The sequence below is a fragment of the Dromiciops gliroides genome, chromosome 2, assembly GCF_019393635.1.
Source record: "Dromiciops gliroides isolate mDroGli1 chromosome 2, mDroGli1.pri, whole genome shotgun sequence".
NCBI classification, from domain to species: Eukaryota; Metazoa; Chordata; class Mammalia; order Microbiotheria; family Microbiotheriidae; genus Dromiciops; species Dromiciops gliroides.
Genome location: NC_057862.1, coordinates 306782656 through 306804019, shown reverse-complemented (window position 1 = coordinate 306804019; position 21364 = coordinate 306782656). Strand labels below are relative to the sequence as shown.

Genomic DNA, 21364 nt, shown 5'->3' with positions numbered 1-21364 from the left:
CTACAATCTTCCTCAGGGAAAGAAAGAGTACACACTACATTTAATCGACAACCAACAGTGAACACATCAGGGAATGTGCTTTATCCTTTTGCTCCCTTCCATCGCACTTCCTGCTTTTGCCATTTCCCCCTTTCCCCTATCTCTTTTCATCCAAATCTTTTTGCATTCACTACTGGGTTGCTCTCAGTTACTAATCCCTCATTTTACCTGCCCCCCACCCCCACTCCGTCTGCCCTTCTCCAGATGATCCCTTGTGCCATGACATCTTCCTGGAGAGAAGCTAGACAAGACTATGCTGTTCTGTGTGACCAGGCACATGCAATTCAATTCCTGAAATCATCCAATTCACCAAGTCATAGTGATCACTGACAGCCATGACCTTTGCTCCTTGCCTTTGGATTGAATCTGATTTGCTTACCTTTTGTTTCTTCCTTTGCTTTCTGTGTTGCTAAATCTGCCAGCCAGTGCAGAGCAGAGGATGGTGGTGTTGTTTCAGGGCAGAGTGGTCTGCTAGTCTTTGTCTCACTACTGCTACTTGACGCTTCCGTTTTCAGTGCTTCCTCACCTCTGCTGTCCACAGTGTCAGGTTTGGGTATAAGGTCAGACTCTGGTGTTGTCACCCCTGTTGTGCCTCCTCCACTGGAGAAGGGAGTTTCACTTCCAGAAGACGAAGCACTGGGATTTATACTGGGAAGCTGAAACATATATAGTCATCAACTGTACTTAAAACAAAGTACTGCAGAAAGAAAAATAGATAAACTATACATACTAATACAGAAGAATACCTAAAAAAAGTTGCTTGTGTACCATACTTGTTATAGACTAATTTTAAAATGCCCTGCATTTTTATATCGTCCAGCCTGAACACTTCAACCTTAGTAAAAATAGAAACATTTCTGTAGACACCTTCAAACCTGACTTTCTTTCTACCTACCTACTCCTCCCCCTGCATTTTCAATTCCTATGCTTTCACTACTGGCAATATTCTTCATCCTGAAAGATCTTGGGATGAAATTAATCAACTTCAGGGTGTTTTTTTTTTTTAATTTTGACTACACTAGGATTTTTGGGAATTAAGTTTGCAGTGGGACAATCCCAAACAAATGAATCAGTCTATACCAGCCGGCTTGAAGATAACTGTGCCCCAGATCATGTTTTGCTTGTGCACTATGGCTGAACAGACTAATGGAGGTTAGTCTTTTCCACACTGTGAACACACAGATGTGGACCCTGACATGGTGATCCTGACTCTAAGTCAAAGATGTTTTAGTATTCCCCTGAATCAAAACTGAGCATAGATAACGAAGGAAAGGAAACCAGGAAGTCATTGGGATATTTCTAAAGTATTCACCAGTTCCTAGTGGATGAGGTAGATCAACTTTTGTGTCTGTTTTTTGAGTCTTTCATAACCTCAGTGGTAGGACTGGGCACAAGAAGGATCAAGTTGGGTTACCTCAGACATGAGGAGCTTAATCTCAACAAGCAGTATATTCCACCATTGCTTGAGAATACATATAACTTGTTCATCCGTTTGGTTTTTTAAAAAGAGGACCAATGACATGGATAGTGATGTCCTGACTTGTTTGTGGATTCACAAAGTTATCAGACTCACTCTCTCTTCTTAAAGTCATCCAAGTCTAGTGGTAGAACAAAAGTCAAGACGACAGATGATGGTCCAGGATGCAGTGGACGACCTTGGTGTCTTTGATGCCTGCCCAAGCTCTAAGCATGCCACAGCACCTGCTTCAGCTGACATAGTTTGTAGTTAATCTATAAGTAGCTCCCTGACTTGCTTACCTGTGAAATCCCATTAGTGACAGCAGGTCTCAATACAGATTTATTCTGACGACTAATGCAAGGGCAATTGGCTTTAATTCCCCACTTGCCCCGAGCTGCATGTACCATATCTCCAATATTGTAAAGAGCTGAAAAGAAAGAAAAATATGATTTGCCTGGAAAACAGTTGAGAGATAGGCCAGGGAAGGGAACTTCAGGGACTTCTCAATGTGTTAGAGCTCTTTAGACATAGGATAGATATGTCAATCTGACAACTTCAGACAATTAATTACCAACTCAACAAGATAGAATTATGGGGCGGCTAGGTGGCACAGTGGATAAAGCACCGGCCTTGGATTCAGGAATACCTGAGTTCAAATCCAGCCTCAGACACTTGACACTTACTAGCTGTGTGACCCTGGGCAAGTCACTTAACCCTCATTGCCCCGCAAAAAAAAAAAAAAAGATAGAATTACTATCCCTATACTTGAGAAGTACTCTTTCTTTACAAGTATTTCTGAATACATTGAGATTGTCATCTAAATGGCAAACAGTTCATAAATAAAAGGAAATGCAGGTGATAGTTCTCTGGATTCACTTTTATTTACAGCACATCTATTTCCTTCTCTATTTAAAAAAAATGATGTACGACTCTTATATTTTTTCTCCAAATTGAACCACTGACTGGTCCTTCAGCAAACCTTTTTTAAATTTTTTTTATTCAGAGCATCTGTACCTGACGCTATTCAATTCCAATTTCTGTCTCCTTGACTCTGTATACTCTCAGAACTTCTGCTGTTTGTTTTTGGCAGGGCAATGAGGGTTAAGTGACTTGCCCAGGGTCACACAGCTAGTAAGTATAGAGTGTCTGAAGCTGGATTTGAACTCAGGTCCTCCTGAATCCAGGGCAGGTGCTTTATCCACTGCGCCCCCTAGCTGCCCCATTTGTCCTGTTTTAATCTGCCTAGCATGTATATTTCAAAATATAAGTTTAGACATACAAACCTGAAAGAGGAAACATAACAATTAAACTTACATCATAACCCAATCATAAGTATCTATTAATACTTAGATGGCCTCTTCATATAACACAATGAAAGTATTAAGTTTTCAGTTACATTTTCCCTAAACAAAGATGGAGTTTCAAGTTTTAAAGAATCATTGTAGAAGGCTTAAGATCGATGTCATTATTATGGTCCTACAAGTTTGGTCATTTGGTTTTTTTTGAACCATAATTTTTAAAGATCTGTGCTACAAATTTCATTAATCTGAAGTATCCACTCAAAAGACCCAAGCCATCCCCTTCACCAAGTAGAGTGTAGTCTAGGACTTACCTGTGCCAGGGATGATTTGTGTGGGCATGAGATTCTCTGGCTCATGCGACTGCCCTTTTGCACACTTCAACCAAGAGAAAACTTCTTCATCACCAATCTCCTCTGTCTCTGAAATAGGAAGAGCCTTATTTTGTTTTTTCTGCTTATGTTTCCTACCATGGACCCTATGATATCCCTAACTCCTCTTTCTAAATCATTAGATACCCTCCTTCAGTTTTTCAGAGTTTCTCTAAAAAGAATGTGTCCACCATGTCTGTGCAAGCAGACAAAACTGAAGAAACCAGGGAAGCAGGTATGAAGACAAAGGAAAAGCACAAGAAGGACACATTTTCTTGGTTTGGTAAAGCTTTTCCAATAGGCTGAAAATTTGCAAAGAATTACTCTGGAAAGACTGCTGGCTATGGAGCAAGTGGATACAAGCTCCACTCCCAACTCTGCCAGGTAGCACTCCTATGACCTCCTCACTCTCTACAATGGTTTCCTCATCTATAAAACAAGAGTGTTGGCAAGAATGGTTTTTAAGGTCCCTTCAAGGGCTGGTGAGTTTAGTCAATGATTGAGGCACAAGATAGTCTTATTGTCTCCACAGTCCTTAGTCCTGAAACCTCAACTCATTTCACCCCTAACAGATTCCAGCAAAATTTCCTTGTGTTTTCTTCTGAACAAGACAGGGGAAAAAAACTCACTCACCACTTCGTGGACGACTCTTTCTAAGTCGGTAACAGTCCAGACAGACTCCAAATCCACATTTGCGACAAACCCAATGGATGTTGAAGAGAGTAGTTTCACATACATCACACATTTCTCTGACACCACGTACTGCTCGTTTCCATGCCACTTTTTCTAGAGAAGATCAAGAGGAAGGTAATTTATAGCTGCTAACCCAATAAATAAAAGCAACTTTTCAGACACATCTATCTGGTTTTTTCAGGGTAAAAACCCTATCAATCCATAAAATTAGTGTCCCCAGAGACACAAAAGGTAGACTAAGTTTAAAAAATGCTTCTAAACAGATTGTATAAAAAAATTGCTAATATTTTTCAAATGCTCATGAGATCATGCCAAGATAACAGGATTAAGAGATATAAAGGCACGGAAGCTTTTGAGGAATGTTCCTCTAACTTCTGGGGACTGAAAATCAAGAAACCTTCCTTCAATGAGATAAGGAGAGGTCATAATGCTGTTCCAAAGCAATCTTTATCTTGCTTTGAGAAAAAGATGTGGCATCCTGTATACATAACCACATAATGAATTGCCAATCCCATTCAGATTAGAAGAATTGCAAGTTAATTGATATGCCTTGGTACCAAGGAGAACTTTAGATAAGGAAAAACAACGGAGTACCATATCTTCTTGTTCAAATAAAACAAAATGTGAAAAGTAAAATCAATTCATTAGCATCCAAATTTGTTGGAAAGAATGGATTGGTTCTCTTAGTTTCCAGGGGCCTGAAAACAAAATTTCTGAATTTAGTTTAGCTCCTCAGTTAGACAACTATTGTAAGTGGGAGTCTTCTCAATAAGGGGGAAAATTTTTCTACATTCTAATAGTGATTATTCCAGTCCAAGAGAGGGAGGGAAAGGAAACATCATTTCATTGACTTAAAAGAAACAAGATTTTCTCCAACTAGGCAGTATGAACTATGGAAAGGTAAGACTTACGGTGTGGCTCTACCATCATCATAGCCTCCTTTTCTGACATAACAAGCTGGCAAAACTGGTCCCCGACATTGGCCAGTATGTATTTTGAGGTCTCCAGATCAATTCCTTCTGCAAGGGAGGAAGAAGGAATCCACAGGTTCATGGCTTCTGGATCACTTTGCTGTGGACTCAAAAACCCTTCTACACGGAGGATGCCTTTCCGAGTGAAGATAAGCCTGTGAAGGAACAAAAACTGGTCAAAAGCATAGCAGCCACACAAATTAGCTCATGCATGCAAATCTAGGGTCTGAAATCAATTCAGGCTTAAAGAAATAAGGCTGAGGGCAAGTAAAACTTCTCACTGAATTTGAAAATTGGACCTACTGCACTGGTCCTATCCTTCAGGCTCTTGAAGCTCCCCACTTTGGCATGCATTACCTCTGAGAATGAGAAAGGCTGGAAACAATTTTTAGGGGTCTTAAGCTTTTTGAAAATGACCACAAGAATGCCTAACAGCTCCTTTATTTAAAACAAATGTTCCCTCTGAGTGCTTCAACCCCTCTTTTCTCTGTAATGAAGGAAACAGAGTAATAAGGGAGATGGAAGAAATAAGGAGTTCCCTTCACTTCTGTTTCCTGAGTAGTGATGAAGTTACATGTCTAAGGGGAGTGGTTATTATTTGGTAAAGGCCTGGAATCTTTCCGAGGGCTAGTGTCAATTCTCTGTGGTTCAGTGTCGTATTTACATATGCTAAATATAGCCTATAGCTTTCCTTTCTCAATCACAAGTTACTCCAGAGATTGAAAAAAAGGAAGTAAGCACAGGAGCAGACCAGGAATATGAGATAGACTCATTCTTCTTAACTTACCAATTCAAATGGGGAAACTAAACCAAGCTGGAGGGCTGATGGCTAGAGTTCCCAAACCTTAGAGCTTCAATCCTCCCAAAGTAAACTTGTAATAATGCAACAACTAAATATGATGCAGTGCCACCACAGAAACAAAGTGCCAACGATAATCAACATCTCGTTCATTTCAATAGGCCTGTGTTAAAAATTCAGAATACTTCATAGTTCAAGAGAATCTATTTTTTGAACTCTTAGAACTGTCACTACTCCAGAAAAGCAACCAAAGGTACCCAAACCCAACAGGATGGGAAGGGGCTGGAGCTGTGATTTTATCATTACAGCAAAGTCCTGCATGAGGTAACTCCCTCTATCAGCATTTCTTCTGGAGTTTATTATCTTACGCTGGTAGTTCTTAACTTGCTGTCCATGAACCCCTGGGGGTGGGGGTCTGTGAACTTGGATGGGAAAAATAAATCAAACCCTCATTTTTACTATCCACTATCTATGTGAAGTTGAGCATTTCTTACAATTATGAATAAAACCCCCCTATCATTCCTGTGGAGGAATTCACAGGCTCCACCAGATTGTCAAAGGGGTCCACAACCCAAAATAGGAGTTGTGAAGGGACACACCCAAACTGAGATGAGGATAGAATTTTGGTTGATCCATTTTATTGGAACTTCCAGTTTACAAAATTAAATAGTATTGAGACCCAAGATTAAACACAAAATTATTTTTTTTTAAAATGAGGCAATGAAGGTTAAGTGACTTGCCCAAGGTCACACAGCTAGTAAGTGTTAAGTGTCTGAGGCCAGATTTGAACTCAGGTCCTCCTGAATCTAGGGCCGGTGCTCTATCCACTGCGCCACCTAGCTGCCCCTAAACACAAAATTCTACCACTAACCACTAACAAATTACTGGGGGCAGGTTATTTCTTCACTGGGGAATATGATGTGATGGTGGATAATCTTGGCATCAGGTTCTGCCTCTTACTGGCACCCACTTACTATATGTGCTTGGCAAAGTACCCACTTTTTAAGCCTTAGTTTCCTTTTCTGTAAAACAATATTACTTGCGGGTGGCTAGGTGGCGCAGTGGATAGAGCACCGGCCCTGGAGTCAGGAGTACCTGAGTTCAAATCCGGCCTCAGACACTTAACACTTACTAGCTGTGTGACCCTGGGCAAGTCACTTAACCCCAATCACCTCACTTAAAAAAAATAGTATTACTTGCAATCACTACCTCACAGCAGGGCTTCTTAAACTTTTCCCACTCTCAACTCCTTTTCACTGGAGAAATTTTTATGCAACCCTGGATACATAGGTATATTAAATCGGTATACAAATCAAATATTTACTGCCAAATTTTTCTTGACCCTCACATTGTTACCATGACCCCATAAGGGGTCATGACTCAGTTTAAGATGCTTTGCCTTATAGCACTGTTTACAAGATCAAATCAAAGAGTAGGTGTGGTAGAAGCAGTAGTTGTGTTTACTATCTCAGGACATGAAAATAATGGCGGAGTCGGGGTGGGGGAGAGAAGGGAGGGAGGGGAGGAGGAAGAACAAGAGGTTTGGTGGGAGAAAGGTGTCCAGACAAAATGGATGATTTTCAGCACCTCCGGAAGTGGAAGAATCGGCAGGCCACAGTGGAATCATCTTGTTCTTGCTCCTTAAACTTCCGGTAGCGCTCCAGGCGGCACTCCCGGCACTTATGCAGGTGAGGGGCCACATTAATGCAGGATCCATCTTGGAGGAAAGGCTCTCCTGACTGCTTGAGCTTTCTCACCTTGCTCATATCTTTCAGCACAGACTGACCAACTGTGGTGAAAGACAGAGAGAATGAGAGGAAAAAAACAAAGAAATACTCATCAAGACATCCTGAAACAAAAACTAGGATTTGACTAGCAATTAGGCTTTTCTCCAAGGACATTCCTCAATTTTTTCTTTGCCCAAGTCAGCTACTTGTTCCCACAGTGCCTTACCTGGCTCATTCTTTACTTTTTGCTACTTAATCTTATTTTAAAAAACAAAACAAAAACAAAAAACAACAACCTCTAACTTCCTTGTCTTCCTTTCCAATTTGTTCACTCGGAGGTAGGGGAAAGAGAAGGGACACAGCAACTAGAAAATGAGGATAGTAGAGAGCTTGGGAAAGGAGTTGTGCTGGCTAGTATCACACCATCCTAGCTCTTTTCTACCCCAAAGACAGGATGGATACAAGAGACCAGGGGCTCCAGTAGACTTATTGTACCTGCCAGTTATCTTAGGCACCTAAGTAAAAGGTTGTGCTAACTGACCCCAATCAACCAATGCTATCAATGTTTTAAACTCCAAGAGCTTCAAGTAAATATCCTCCCCCCCATTAATAACATGTATTCTTCCCAAGTGAACTATAACTCTTTATGTCATTTTAAAAATACCATCCTTGATCAGAACTATTTACAAAGGACTGACTTGGAAGGCTGGCTTACTCCCTGCTATTTGACCTTGCCTTTTACCAAAATAGGAATGATGTGAAAGTACTTGGACACTGAATCAATAACCTCACTATGCATACTATTCTAATTAGCTCCAAAGCATTGTAATTAAAAGCCCCAGCATAACACACAAAGTATATGTACAGCCAATATCCCTTTCATGTGGAGAATGGTAACCAGCTACTCTCCACCTTTTTTAAGAAAAAAAAAAAAGGAAGATGGGCTCAAACTGAAGCAAGAGTGATGGAAGCTAAATATAAAGAAACAATTCCTGATTAAAAAAAAAATCAGTGGAACAGCATTTACAGGGACCACGGCCAAGGAAGATTATAGGATTTACTTTTCTGGATGTTAAGAACAGGAGAGACAACCATTTAACTGTTATAGCTTGGATGAGATCTTGCCCAGAGACAAAGGAATGACTGAGATTACAGACCATTCCCCTCAAGATTATCTGTGTTACCAAGACATAAAGCTCTGAATTAAGGATCTTCATAATTGAAGGAACGTGCCAGGGCACAGAAAACCAATCCTGTGTATACCCTGGTAGCTCAGCTTGGCTCAGCACCATCACCTTTCAGAGGGGCTGTTCGAGGTCGGCCTTTAGGGGCCTGCTTCCCTCTTCCTTTTCCCAGTAACAGTTCAGCATTTCGCTCTCCATTGGGGCCCAGTTTCCCCATTAGGTGCTCTGGGATTCCCTTCAACCCAGCCTTGGCTTGCAGCTGCTCCTCAGAGTCACTCAGGTCTGACAGGTCACTATTGGTGCTGGAATCTGAGTCCTGTTTAGATGTCATACTCCGCTCATCCAGTGAGAACCTTTTTACCGCTTCAAAAGGAGCTTTGTTCTCCTGTAAAAACTCGGTTGAGGAGAGAAAACCAGTTGAGTGCCTGCCAAAGACATTAGTAAAGGTTTTCAGAAGGGGATTGTCCTGTTGCCCAGGCCCAACTGATGGCTTTTCCTCCGTTGGGCTGGAGGAGAGGGTGGGCATCTCAATAGGCTGTGAAAGACTGCTGGTGGGTGAATTAGAGCGGCCATTTCCCATGGCAGAGAGGCTTGGGACACTGGGAGGCACAGCTGAGCTGGATGCACTGGAGGCTAGCTTGGAAGAATCAGTTGTGATGAAGAGAGATTTCTTCTTTGCTAAGGATGCTGAATCTGCAGAGGCATGAGACTCTGGCCAGCCAGAAGCTGCCTTCAGTGCTCCAGGGCCAGAAGTGGAGCCACCTGCTGTCTGAGATGTAAAACTGCTGAAAGGGCTGAGATCAGCTTTCTCTGCAAAAGCCAGGAAAGGGTTGGATGGCTCTTCACGGGACAACTTAGGGGGCTGCAAAAATAGATTTTCATGGTTCTCTGGGGCTCGGGTATTCAAGAGGCTCCTCGGGAAGGCTGGAGTGAGGGTAGGCATGGACTCCGAGGGCATCTTCCGGTCCAGGGCACTGCCAGCTTTCGTGTCTGCTGCCAAGGTAGGTTTGCCTTTACAAAGCCCAGAGCTCAGGCTCTCAAGGCTCTGTTTGAATGAGTCCCGACCAGAGGACTCATCCGACAAACTCTCTGAAATAGCTGTGAAGTAGTTACTTGAGGGCAAAGTCTGTGACATGCACTGAAAAAACAAGTTCTTTGAGAGATCCGAATCTTTCTGGGTTTCTGCAGCAGAATTGGAGGCAAAAGAAAATCCCAAAGGCTTGCTCTCTGTAGCCAAGACCCCATTGGACTGGGCTCTGACACTTCCAAAAGCCAAGGATTGGGATGAACTTGATAGAGACGCTCCAAATCCAGAAGAAGTCAAGAGGGGGTTTCTGGAATTCTGAAACAGGAGGGAACCCTTAGTTAGTGACCTTTTAAAGAAGTGCTTATAATAACTCACTCAAATCTTACAGCTTCTTTCTCAGGCCTGGGAGAGAGGACCACTCACATTTTTCATCAGTGAATCCCATTACTCAAACAGTCTATTACTCTCCACTGCCAAAAATCTATGAAGGTGTAGCCATAGTATCTTGGTCACATAAGACAATTAAAAGTGTATGAATGTTAGCCAATTGCCAAAGATGATACTAGATGGGAATAATCAATGCTAGATGAGATAAAGAAAGACAGGAATACTCATGCTTTACTGGTACAGCTGTGAAGTGGTCCAACCATTCTGGAAGGCAATTTGGAATTATTCAAAGACAGTGACAAAAATGCACATAACTTTTTATCCACAGATTCCACTACTAGGCATACACATGAAGAAGTTCAATGACAGGGGCAGCTAGGTGGCAAAGTGGATAAAGAACTAGCCCTGGAGTCAGGGGGACCTGAGTTCAAATTCGGCCTCAGATACTTGACACTCACTAGCTGTGTGACCCTGGGCAAGTCACTTATAACCCTCATTACCCAATTAAAAAAAAAGAAGAAGTTCAACGACAAAAAGGACCCATATACACCAAAACATTTATAGCAACATTTCTTACCATAAAAGACTGGAAACAAAGTAGATGCCCACCAACTGGGGAATGGTTAAACAAGTTGTGGTAAATAAATATAATGGAAAGTTGCTGTGCCTTAAGAATGTTATCATGTATGTACCTATTTATATACATGTTCTCTTCCCTATCAAGATCTAAGTTCCTTGAGGGTAGGGGCTGTTTCTGTCTTTCTTTTATGTCTACAGTGCTTAGCATAGGGCCTGGTACATAGTAAGTACTTAACACATGCTTGCTGATTGACTGAAAATGTTGAATACAGAGAAGCATAGGAAGACTGAGACGAAATGATACAAAGTGAAGTGAGCAGTGACAGGAAAACAACATATACATCAAATAGAAAGAACAAGACAATCTAAAATGAAAGGCATGAAATTATGATTTAAACTTGTCCCTAAAGATGAAGTATGAGAAATATGAAAAGGTATCTCCTTTCCACCTCACCCTTCCTGGCTTCTTTGCAGAGGTTAGGGTCTACAGGTATAGAATACTGCATATAACATCAGATTTTTGATGTACTGATCAGTTTTCCCAAACTATTTCCCCCCTCTCTTTTTTATTCTTTATTATAAGTCATGGCTCTCTGGGAGAGAGGGAAACTGGGAAATACAGATAACCAAAAATATTATTTTAAAAAAAGGATATGGTTTATTTAATGAAATTAACCAGAGACAGACAAAAATAACAATTCATTCTGTAGTCTTCCCTCTGTAGCTGATCCACTTGCCCACCACTTACTGAAAATCATAAAGCTTAAGACTGAACTAAGACTTTTGGTATTTCCTGTACAGAAACTCCTTAGTTTTCCCATTCTTTTTGTTTAGCTTTTTTTTTTTTGCAGGGCAATGAGGGTTAAGTGACTTGCCCAGGGTCACACAGCTAGTAAATGTCAAGTGGCTGAGGCTGGATTTGAACTCAGGTCCTCCTGAATCCAGGGCTGGTGCTTTATCCTCTGCACCACCTAGCTGCCCAACTCCTTAGTTTTCAAAAATGAGGGATTCTAATATGGAACCCATGAGGAAAAAGGCTTCTTCCTTACTACTTCCATATGATTATCAGTTATTAATCTGAAGCATGTCTAGTAACCCATGCAACAGTGACAACACAATTCTTTTAAAGAGACTGTTAGAGAGGAGAAAGCTTATTGTAAACCTGCTAAACCATCTTGTTGGGAGGTGAGTTTAGTTCTGCAAAGCAATTCTACACTAGGGAAAAGTATTCTATTTTATTAACTGGAAGCTCTCAGAGATAGTCTTTTTAGAATTCAGTGAACTCTCTTTAATTCTAAGACCAGCCCTGTGGTAAATATTTGGACGCTGTGTCCAGAAACACTCTAAATTATATTAGAAACTACTTAAACAGTCTCATTTATTTTGGTGAGGCAGTTGGGGTTAAGTGACTTGCCCAGGGTCACACAGCTAGTAAGTGTTAAGTATCTGAGGCCAGATTTGAACTCGGGTCCTCCTGACTCCAGGGCCGGTGCTCTATCTACTGTGCCACCTAACTGCCCCTCATTTATTTTGAAAAGAAAAAAAAAACTGTTTATAGATGTACTACTATTTAATACATACTTTTTTTGGGGGGGGGGGGGCAACAAGGGTTAAGTGACTTGCCCAGGGTCACACAGGTAGTAAGTGTCAAGTGTCTGAAGTCAGATTTGAACTCAGGTCCTTCTAAATCCAGGTCCAGTGCTCTATCCACTACACCACCTGGTTGCCCCCTATTTAATACATACTTAAAAAACTCCAACTACTGGTATTTTGCTTATGAAGAAAACAGCCCTGTGGTATGAAAGATTTTAATCATGATGTGTAAGAGATGAGAAAAAAAATCACAATATGTATCTGAAATGATGCCTTACAGGTGGAAAACGGATAAAAACAAACAGAGGGACAATTCTGGAAATCAGAGGACACAAAGAATGGATTAAAAAAATACAAAATGGACTTTTAAATTATTTTGATAATCATAATTATAATATTTGGTAATGCTCCAATCCCAGTAAACACACTGACATAGTGTAAAAGAAATAATGAAGTGTTAGGACTTTTGGTGGGGTGTAGGGTTGAGGACATGTACTCTCCTCCCAATTTTATAGGAAAACACAGAATCTCAGAGTTGAAAGAGGCCTAAAGGGGTCTAATCCATACCTGAAGAGAAATCTCTTCTCTATCAGGGCTTCTTAAATTTTTTTCTACTTATGATCCCCTTTCCTCTGAGAAATTCAACCCAGGGTATATAGGTATGTAAAATAGGTATACATAACCTTTTACTGTCACCAAATTTTTCCTCACCCCCCCCCCCCTTTTAGTTTCTTGACCTTCATACAGTTTAAGAAGCTAGGGTTTATAGCATTCCTGACAAAGGGGGAAGGGAATAAATATTTATATAGTACCTACTATGTGCCAGGCACTGTGCTAAGTGGATTTTTTGGGCAGGGCAATGAGGGTTAAGTGACTTACCCAGGGTCACACAGCAAGTAAGTGTCAAGTGTCTGAGGCCAAATTTGAACTCAGGTCTTCCTGAATTCAGAGCTGGTGCTTCATCCACTGTGCCACCTAGCTGCCCCTTGTGCTAAATGCTTTTTACAAATATTATCTCCTTTGACCAATTGGACAGTTAGTTGGTCACAAGATATGATTTCAAGTTGGAAGAAACCAGAGAGGTCATCTATTCCAACCCTTCTTTTTACAGATGAGGAAACTGAGGCCTAGAGACATTGTGACTTGTCCATGATCACAAAGAATCTAGGACTCTACCGAAGTTCTTCTGACCCCAAATTCAACACTTTCCACTCCAAGCGGCTTTGTTCTTAATATAAGGCTTAGTCATCATTTGTTGATTATTATTAGCAATTAATTAGTGATTAATATTAGGTCAATCAGGGCTTCTCTGGCTTAATGTTTCAAAACAGGGAAAAATCCAGGTCAAGGACATTAGGATTTTTCTGAGGACTATTTATGGTATAAATCAGGGGGTTCATCAGATATTTGTATATAGTTTGTGGGCAATCTGCATATTCTAAGGATCCTGCTGGCTATTACTAGCCTTTTTTTTTTTTTTTGCGGGGCAAGGGGGGTTAAGTGACTTGCTGAGGGTCACACAGCTAGTAAGCGTCAAGTGTCTGAGGCCGGATTTGAACTCAGGTCTTCCTGAATCCAAGGCCGGTGCTTTATCCACTGTGCCACCTAGCTGCCCCCTATTACTAGCTATTTTAAAGTTAAAATAGAATAATCACTCCCCAGTGGTGTCATTTAATTTTTTTCCTTTTCTCTCTTCCTGTTTGCCTGTAATCACTGACTTGAATCCCCTATACTAACAGTGTTACAGAGGAGACGCTTGTTGTTGTTTGTCCTTTGTTCTCGAAGAGGGAAAGCTGTGCAAAGTCACCAACCTTACGAGCTCCTCCAGCACCATCTGGCAAGACATAGCAGGAGGCCTGGAAATAGCCCCGGATGTTTCTTTTTTTAAGGAAACCAGGGTTAAGTGACTTGCCTAGGGTCACATAGCTAGTGTCTGAGGTCACATTTAAACTCAGATTCCCCCAACTTTAGGGCCAGTGCTCTATCACTGAGTCTAACTGCCTACAGAGGAGAAGCTAACCCTATCTTGACTACTGAAAACTCCCTATTAGTTTATTGGCTAGGTTTGGCCAGGCTCTTTGACACTTACATTATTTTTAAAAAAAACTTTGTGTTCCTACATTATTAAGAGAAAAAAAGTACAAGTAGCACAAGTTTCAAACATTAAAGTTATACTTTTTAATCAAAATGGGAAAAAAGAGAAGATAATTTATAAAGTTTTCTACTTTCCTTCAAGTAATTCAATTCCAAATCTTCTCACAGGATAAGTGATGAAAAATTACATGTGGACTTGGTATTTAGGGCATGAAGTTTCCCAGTGGCCAGATGTCCCCATTTTGGAATCTGGCATTATAAAGTAGGCATCATTTCCTGTATTTTAAATTACATTCCCAGAGGAGACCCAGGCTGAAACATCAGCAAAATGACAGAAACAGTCCCAGAAATTTCAACAGCCTGACTAGAAAATGTTTTCTAACATATACTTTTACCTATTCAACTTCTAAAGAATTTTGTAGATCTGCAGCATTTTGTGGTTCTTTTCTGTTAATATGTAAAGCTTGGCCTATTTTTCCTTTAAGGCCTACTTAGATCCATCCATATGACCTTAGGTAGAGGCTATTTTAAATGAGTCAAAACTACACAATGAATGGAACAAGATGGATGTGAGAACATAAAGTCTTCACCTGAGGTCCCCTAGAGAACCTGAGCTGGCTCACAGCTGAGACCACACTTGTGTGTGTCTCCCCTTCAGGAAGAACAATGATCTGCTGAAATCTTCATTTGAAGTCCCCCTTTCCTCACATTCAAACTTACTTTCCCCTTGATACCAAGAGATTATTAGGGAAGAGGTAAGCCTTCACCCTGATGACTAGTCAGGTGAAATGTATTCAGCTAAGTTATCTTTTATGTTTTACCTCTATCTTATAATCTTTCTATCTTTAAGGATGCAAGATCCTTGAAAGTCTGAATCATAACTCTACCTATTTGGCACAGTGTTTAGCACACAGTGCACACCTTCAATTTTTGCATTTTTCTTTTAAGTTGTGAGTTAGTAGCCAGTTAAAAAAAAGACAATAGTGTGCATTATAGTGGTGAACATAAAAATGCACCAATGTTTTAGATAGTATTTGGGTAATTTGCTTATTGTAACCTAGATAAAACTGAATTTACATTTTAGCAACCTATGTATCAAAAGTAGACTGAGAATATAAAGTATCAATTTCTCATGACTAATCCTATTAATTTTTCCACGGAATTACCTGAAATGTGAAAAACTTAAGAGAAAGAATTTTTGCTGAACCCTATTATGAAAAAATCTCAGCCTTTAGGAAAAATTTTAAAATTATGAACTGAAAACAGAGGATGGTAATGGTAATCTACAAAAAGCCTTAATTATAGTGTTCACTACTACAAACACTATAATTCATTAACCTTGCCTTTTATAGACCTAGTGAAGGATGCAAAACTGCTATGTGAACTAAATGGATAATTGAATTTAAAAAGATTCTCCACCAGAAACATCTTAGCATCTCATTAAACTGGGTTGCATAATCAGTTTTTGATTAGCTCAATTGTTGAGGCACCTATCAAGAACTGATAACATTATTAAAATAGATGCACTTGCTGAAAGAGGGAAATGGCATTTTATGAAGTGACCCTGCCTAAGGTATAATTTAACAGTATCTTAGAAATGATATTTTCCTATGGCAACTGAGATGGCTTCCAATGTGTGAACTACAGAGAACATAAAAGAAAATGAATCATGGTTATAAAGCCTTGCCCCAAGTTTTAGTCACTCACCTCTCCCTGAGTCTGAGACCAGCTGACTTTCGGTTTCTCCTGCAGGGTCACTGCTGAAAGGCCAGTGTCGGAGATCCTCACGGTGGTTGGGGTTGAGCTGGTGGTTGTGACCACGGCTGTTGAAACCGCTAGACTCTGAGCACCTTGATCCAGTGATTTTCCAGCCTCCTTGTTTCCAGCTCCACCCACCTCTGTGACCAAAGGTGACTGACCCGTGGCTGAAGAATATGGAGTGAAAGGGACAGGGATGTCCCCCCCTAGAGGCTCATCCTGAACCACCAGAGTCCTGCCGTTCTCTTTGGTGTATGTGGCAAATCGAATATTTCGATTGATCTGGGGAACAAATGGAGGCAGCTGCTTCGCTCTTTGATCGAGCCCTGGCTCTCCAATGGCACTCCCTTTCCAGGGTCCTCGACTTGCCTCACTTCCTTCGCTTCCATTACTGTCTACTTCACTCCTCTCTCCTTTTAATTTCTTTGTTGCAGGATCACACCCAGAGTCCGAAGCACTTTTTCTCCTCCGTCCATCCTTCCCCTCTATGCTCTCTCTTTTCTTCTTTCCTTTGGAAGGCTTTACCACTTTTAATGTGCCTCCCTATAAATACAAAATTCAGAAAATTTTTGTTAAAAAGGAACTTCTATCTTGTTAAAATCATAAACCGTTTTGCTTTTATGTTTCCAGCAAGAAACAATCAAAGCAAAAAACAAAGAAGCAAAGATGGTTAAGTTCTCATTTCAGCTGTAACATATATTCCCCTTTAGCCAATTATTTTAACTCATTACAAACTTCCTCTATTCCACTTTTTGCATACCTTTCCCCTTTATAAAGGCTCCTGTTCCCTCAGAGGGACTTCAAATCTCAAATATCCTCTGTGTAACAGACAGAGCCTTAACACTGGCTCACTGTCACCATTCCAAAAGAATATCTATATGGCCCAGGTCATATAGGAGACTCACAAGGCTTCAAAATATACAGGCTCTCACACACTAGAATGTTCCAGTATAAATGACAGCACCCAATTTTCTCAGGATAAGGGGTTTGTGGGTCCTTTAAAGAAAAAAGCCATTTCATTATGTATCTGTCTCTGGGATATAAACAAACACCTCAGTTAGAGAAATACTACCATTTGCTCTAGCCATAAGTCATCAATGTGAGTAATAAGTACTAACATCAATAAAATAATAAAACCCATGTATCATAAAGCTTACTATTATCACCCTCCCCCCCATCAAAAAAAAGTACTATTTAGTGGAGATGTGCCTTGCATACCTAGGTAATTTCTAAAATTTCAAGTGTACATATTTTTTATTATTTAGAATGCTTGGTTAAAATATGAGCTCTGGGGCTTTACTAACAACCCCCCAACTTTCAATTTCACAAAAGAATAGAATTGAAGGGAGTAAAGAAGTGTAAACTACCATAGTTTTGACAAGCAGATCTATTATTACATTTCAGTAGTAACAATGTCAGAGACCATTAAATTAAGTAGAGGATCACTGCTGCAGAAGGGACCACCAACAACTCTAAAGAGTATCTTCTTCAAAGGCTTCCCAGAAATCTTGCTGGTATTCTGTGATTTGTGTCAGCCATTAGATAGTCTTGGACAGTCTTTGTTGATCGTCTACTACTTGTGATTTTCTTGGACTGGGCATCCCATTCTTTTCTTTCTTTCTTTTTTTTTTAGTGAGGCAATTGGGGTTAAGTGACTTGCCCAGGGTCACACAGCTAGTAGGTGTTAAGTGTCTGAGGCCAGATTTGAACTCAGGTCCTCCTGACTCCAGGGCCGGTGCTCTATCCACTGTACCACCTAGCTGCCCCATGCCATCCCATTGTTAACCAGTCATTCTTTTCAGGGTAATTTGTAGTGAAGCCTCCTGCTAGATGAAGTATTGCAATAGGCTAGCCACGAACGCTTCTTTCGTTGTGAATGTTGGCCATATTAGTTAACAGTGACAATAACTAACCCGAAGTCTTTTCTTAGGCTTAAGGCATCTCATTTTACTTAATTCATTTAGTTACTGGCCTTGGATCTATCTCCTTATTTTTATTCCTATGTTATTTAACTGACAAAACACTGGTAATATTTGTTTTCCCCCATTGTTTTGACTCTTACTGCCAGTTGCATACATTCTGCACTTTATCAACTTCTTCATTATTCTTATCATACCAGTGAACTGAAAGACTACCAGAAGTTTCATACTGAAGGATAACAAATATGCCAGTTGTGAAGACTCCTTGTTCTTTTGACACAGCCCTGATAGCAGCAGTCCATTAAGACAAGGATGATGTCTAGAGAGCCTTATGAAGAGTTATCTTTCATAGCAGAAAGAACTCAAGCAATAACATCAATAAAGAGCTGTGGAAATGATAATGAAAAGACATTGACAGGTGGCTTTAACCTGAAGGAGTTTCACATTCAGCTTAACCTATACAAGACTGATCTATAATACACAAACTACATTACTAGCAATAATTCTGAATAACTCAGTGAGCACTGCACACTGTAGGAGGCACTAACAAAATGTTATAAGATTTCACATATCCTTTGGAGCCCATCAATGAAGCAATGAATAAGGGGCAGCTTCTCTTTAATTTATTTATGATTCTATGTTACACTGCCTACTGAAGCTTAACACAATAATTTGGTCCAACACATCTTTCAAACAAACGAGTCTAGAGATCATATCTAAGTAGGCAAGAGTCTGGCCTTTTGGTTTTGTTTGTTGTTGTTTTTTTTTTTGGTGGGGCAATGGGGGTTAAGTGACTTGCCCAGGGTCACACAGCTAGTAAGTGTCAAGTGTCTGAGGCTGGATTTGAACTCAGGTACTCCTGAATCCAGGGCCAGCACTTTAACCACTGCGCCATCTAGCTGCCCCGGCCTTTTGGTTTTGAAAGTGAGAATGACAGGTAACAGGATCGTGACTAAAAGGCTCACAGTGGAATACATAAAATAACAACATCCCCTCTTATTCACCCTTACCTTAACAGAGCAAGAAAACGGAACTAGTGTTAATGGTGCCACGAGAAAGAAAATGTCCATGTATTTGGGGAGGCAGGGGGAGAGAAGGTACACATAATTAATACCAAACATTTCCTTTGGTATACATTATGGTATGGATTATGGTGAAGCCAAGACCTTACTTGCCTTACTAGAGACACTCAGTGCTAATACTACTGTACCTCATTCTGAGAAGTAGAGTTGTCCATCAGCATCACATGTATCAGTCTGGGATCCACTGACTTGATCTCACCACTCTATAATAATTTTCAGAGTTGATGAGAGGTTGGAGTAGAATGGCAAGGAACATGAGAATAAAAGAAAGATAATTTAAATTTATCAGCCAAAAGAAATACATGATGCATACTAATTAATTTAACAGCCATGCTTTTTTCTTACAAATGACCTTTTCTACTTCTATACTATCAAACTCTTCTTCACTTTATATATTACTGAGACCAGAAGAGTGGAAACACTTCTGAAACCAATTATGTACAACCTCCGATACTTGCATTAAATGTGCCTGCAAAAGAAAAGTATGAAACCAGTTCAGAGAGGCTACTGTAAATGCATTTATTTTCTAAGAAATATTTTCATTCACTTCTTGATCATAAACCATTTTATTTATTACTGAGTCTAGACTAAGTTTTTCGGTCTATCTATTTTGTCGGAAACCATTTCCTGAGTTCTATGGGCAGAGTACATTTCAAGAACCTCAGAAATCCGTATTTGCTTACTATTCTTTTTTTCCTTTTTAGGGGGTGGGGGTGTGAGCATTTTATTTTCTTTCCTTTCCACTCCCATTCCCAAGTCAAAAGACAAACAAACTCTTGTAAGAAAAAATTTTAAAATGCAGTCACTTTCCCTCTATCCTTAAACTATTACTATGAATTTGAGATATAAGATATAAACACAAACTAAAGGCCCCATGGTTCTCACCTCTGATAAAGACACCTCCATAAGACGAGTGATGGAGTCTTGACGGCTTACAACACCACAGACCCAACCTTCTTCACCTTCTGGCTGATATACTTTGACCCTCTGGCCTTGAACACTATAGGGACCTAGAGGTGAAATCAATCAGCATCAATGATAAAAGACCAATATTAGCTCCATTTCACTGAAGGCACTCAAAGCAGGAGGATACACTAATATTTGTGTTGTCAGTTTCTGTGCAGAAATGACAATTAGGAAAGCTAGATTCACCATATTCAGCCATCTAAATGACATTGAAATACCAAAAGTAAAAGACTATTTCAAAAGAAAAAATTAATGGTTTTGTCTAATTCCTTTACATTGCTTCTCCCCAAGTTTCCTCTAATTCTGTCATTTATTTGGGAACTCCTTGGACTCTCTTAAACCCTTGGGTTTACTTTCCCTGGTTATGGGACAAGGAAAATTATTTTTAAAAATTAAGTTACCCTGATATTTGGTGAGATGCCAGACATATACATAGGATTTCTCTTTCAAAAACAATAGGTGTAAAGCTTAATGTAGGCAAAAGAGCTACAGCTTCTACACTAATAATTATTTGATCAAATTTAAATTTAACATCTTTCTTCCTAGGAGAGTTTAGGACTTTCATGTGCCATTCCACCAGCAGGTAATAGTGGCTCTCCTTTTTCAGTTGGTCCTCTTCATGGGCAATGTCCTTCCCATGCTGCAGTTGTCTTTGATATACAAAGACTATCCTGCTTACCCTGGCTTTCACCCTGCCCCGCCCTAACCCTCCCAGATATCTGAACACTCCCTAAGTCAAAACCTCCACTCACCTTTACACTCAGTCACATCTCACACAGCCTGCCCCTTAACCCTTTTCTCTCCTGTTTTTTACCCCTTCCCTTCATCCTACCTACAGGTCAATTTTCCTACCTGAACCTGCTTAGACTTCCTTTGGGGGCAGAGACTCAGCCCTATCTGGGTACCCTATACCACGGAATCTAAATGTTTGCAAGGCTCAGCGGGGGAAAGGAAGTGGCAGAAGAAGGAAAGTAAACAAAACAGCCCCAACCCAGTTCACTAGGGGAAACCTGAGTATGCTGCAAGCGCTGCGGGGAGAGAACTGGGTGTTTTTAATCTCTTGTGATATAACATATGTAAGAGAAATTTTCTATAACTCCACAGTCACACATCTTTACTGTCAAGCAGTGGCTGTACTCCTTGGGTTACTTTAGTCAGGAAAAGAACATAGTGCCCAATTTCACAATCCTCGGCACTGGACATAGGCTTGTTCTAAGTACCTCAGGCACAGGAAGCTACCTGTTCTTACCTCTGCTGAATATCTCCTGGAGCTTTTGGTCACTGATCAAAGCATTAACTGTATCTCTCAATGCAGCATGTTCTAGAAGAATCTGGTTCTGGCTCTCTGTTCCCATCTGCCAAAAATAAATGAAAAAGACACCAAATGTTAGAGTTAAAAGCAATAGCATCTAGCTAGT

The 21364-nt window shown here is 40.3% G+C and overlaps 1 protein-coding gene across 1 annotated transcript in view; it reads right to left on the bottom strand.

The window, feature by feature from the left end:
• KDM3B (lysine demethylase 3B) overlaps positions 1-21364 on the bottom strand; it is a 55184-nt gene that overhangs the window by 9949 nt on the left and 23871 nt on the right. The window contains exons 4-14 of the mRNA XM_043983532.1: positions 21196-21301; positions 19866-19990; positions 19109-19183; positions 15929-16522; positions 8653-9883; positions 7218-7419; positions 4772-4986; positions 3801-3953; positions 3111-3218; positions 1798-1925; positions 419-695 (exon numbers count right to left, since the gene is read on the bottom strand). Coding sequence (XP_043839467.1) covers positions 419-695; positions 1798-1925; positions 3111-3218; positions 3801-3953; positions 4772-4986; positions 7218-7419; positions 8653-9883; positions 15929-16522; positions 19109-19183; positions 19866-19990; positions 21196-21301 — 3214 coding nt within the window. The remainder of the gene's footprint in view (positions 1-418; positions 696-1797; positions 1926-3110; positions 3219-3800; positions 3954-4771; positions 4987-7217; positions 7420-8652; positions 9884-15928; positions 16523-19108; positions 19184-19865; positions 19991-21195; positions 21302-21364) is intronic.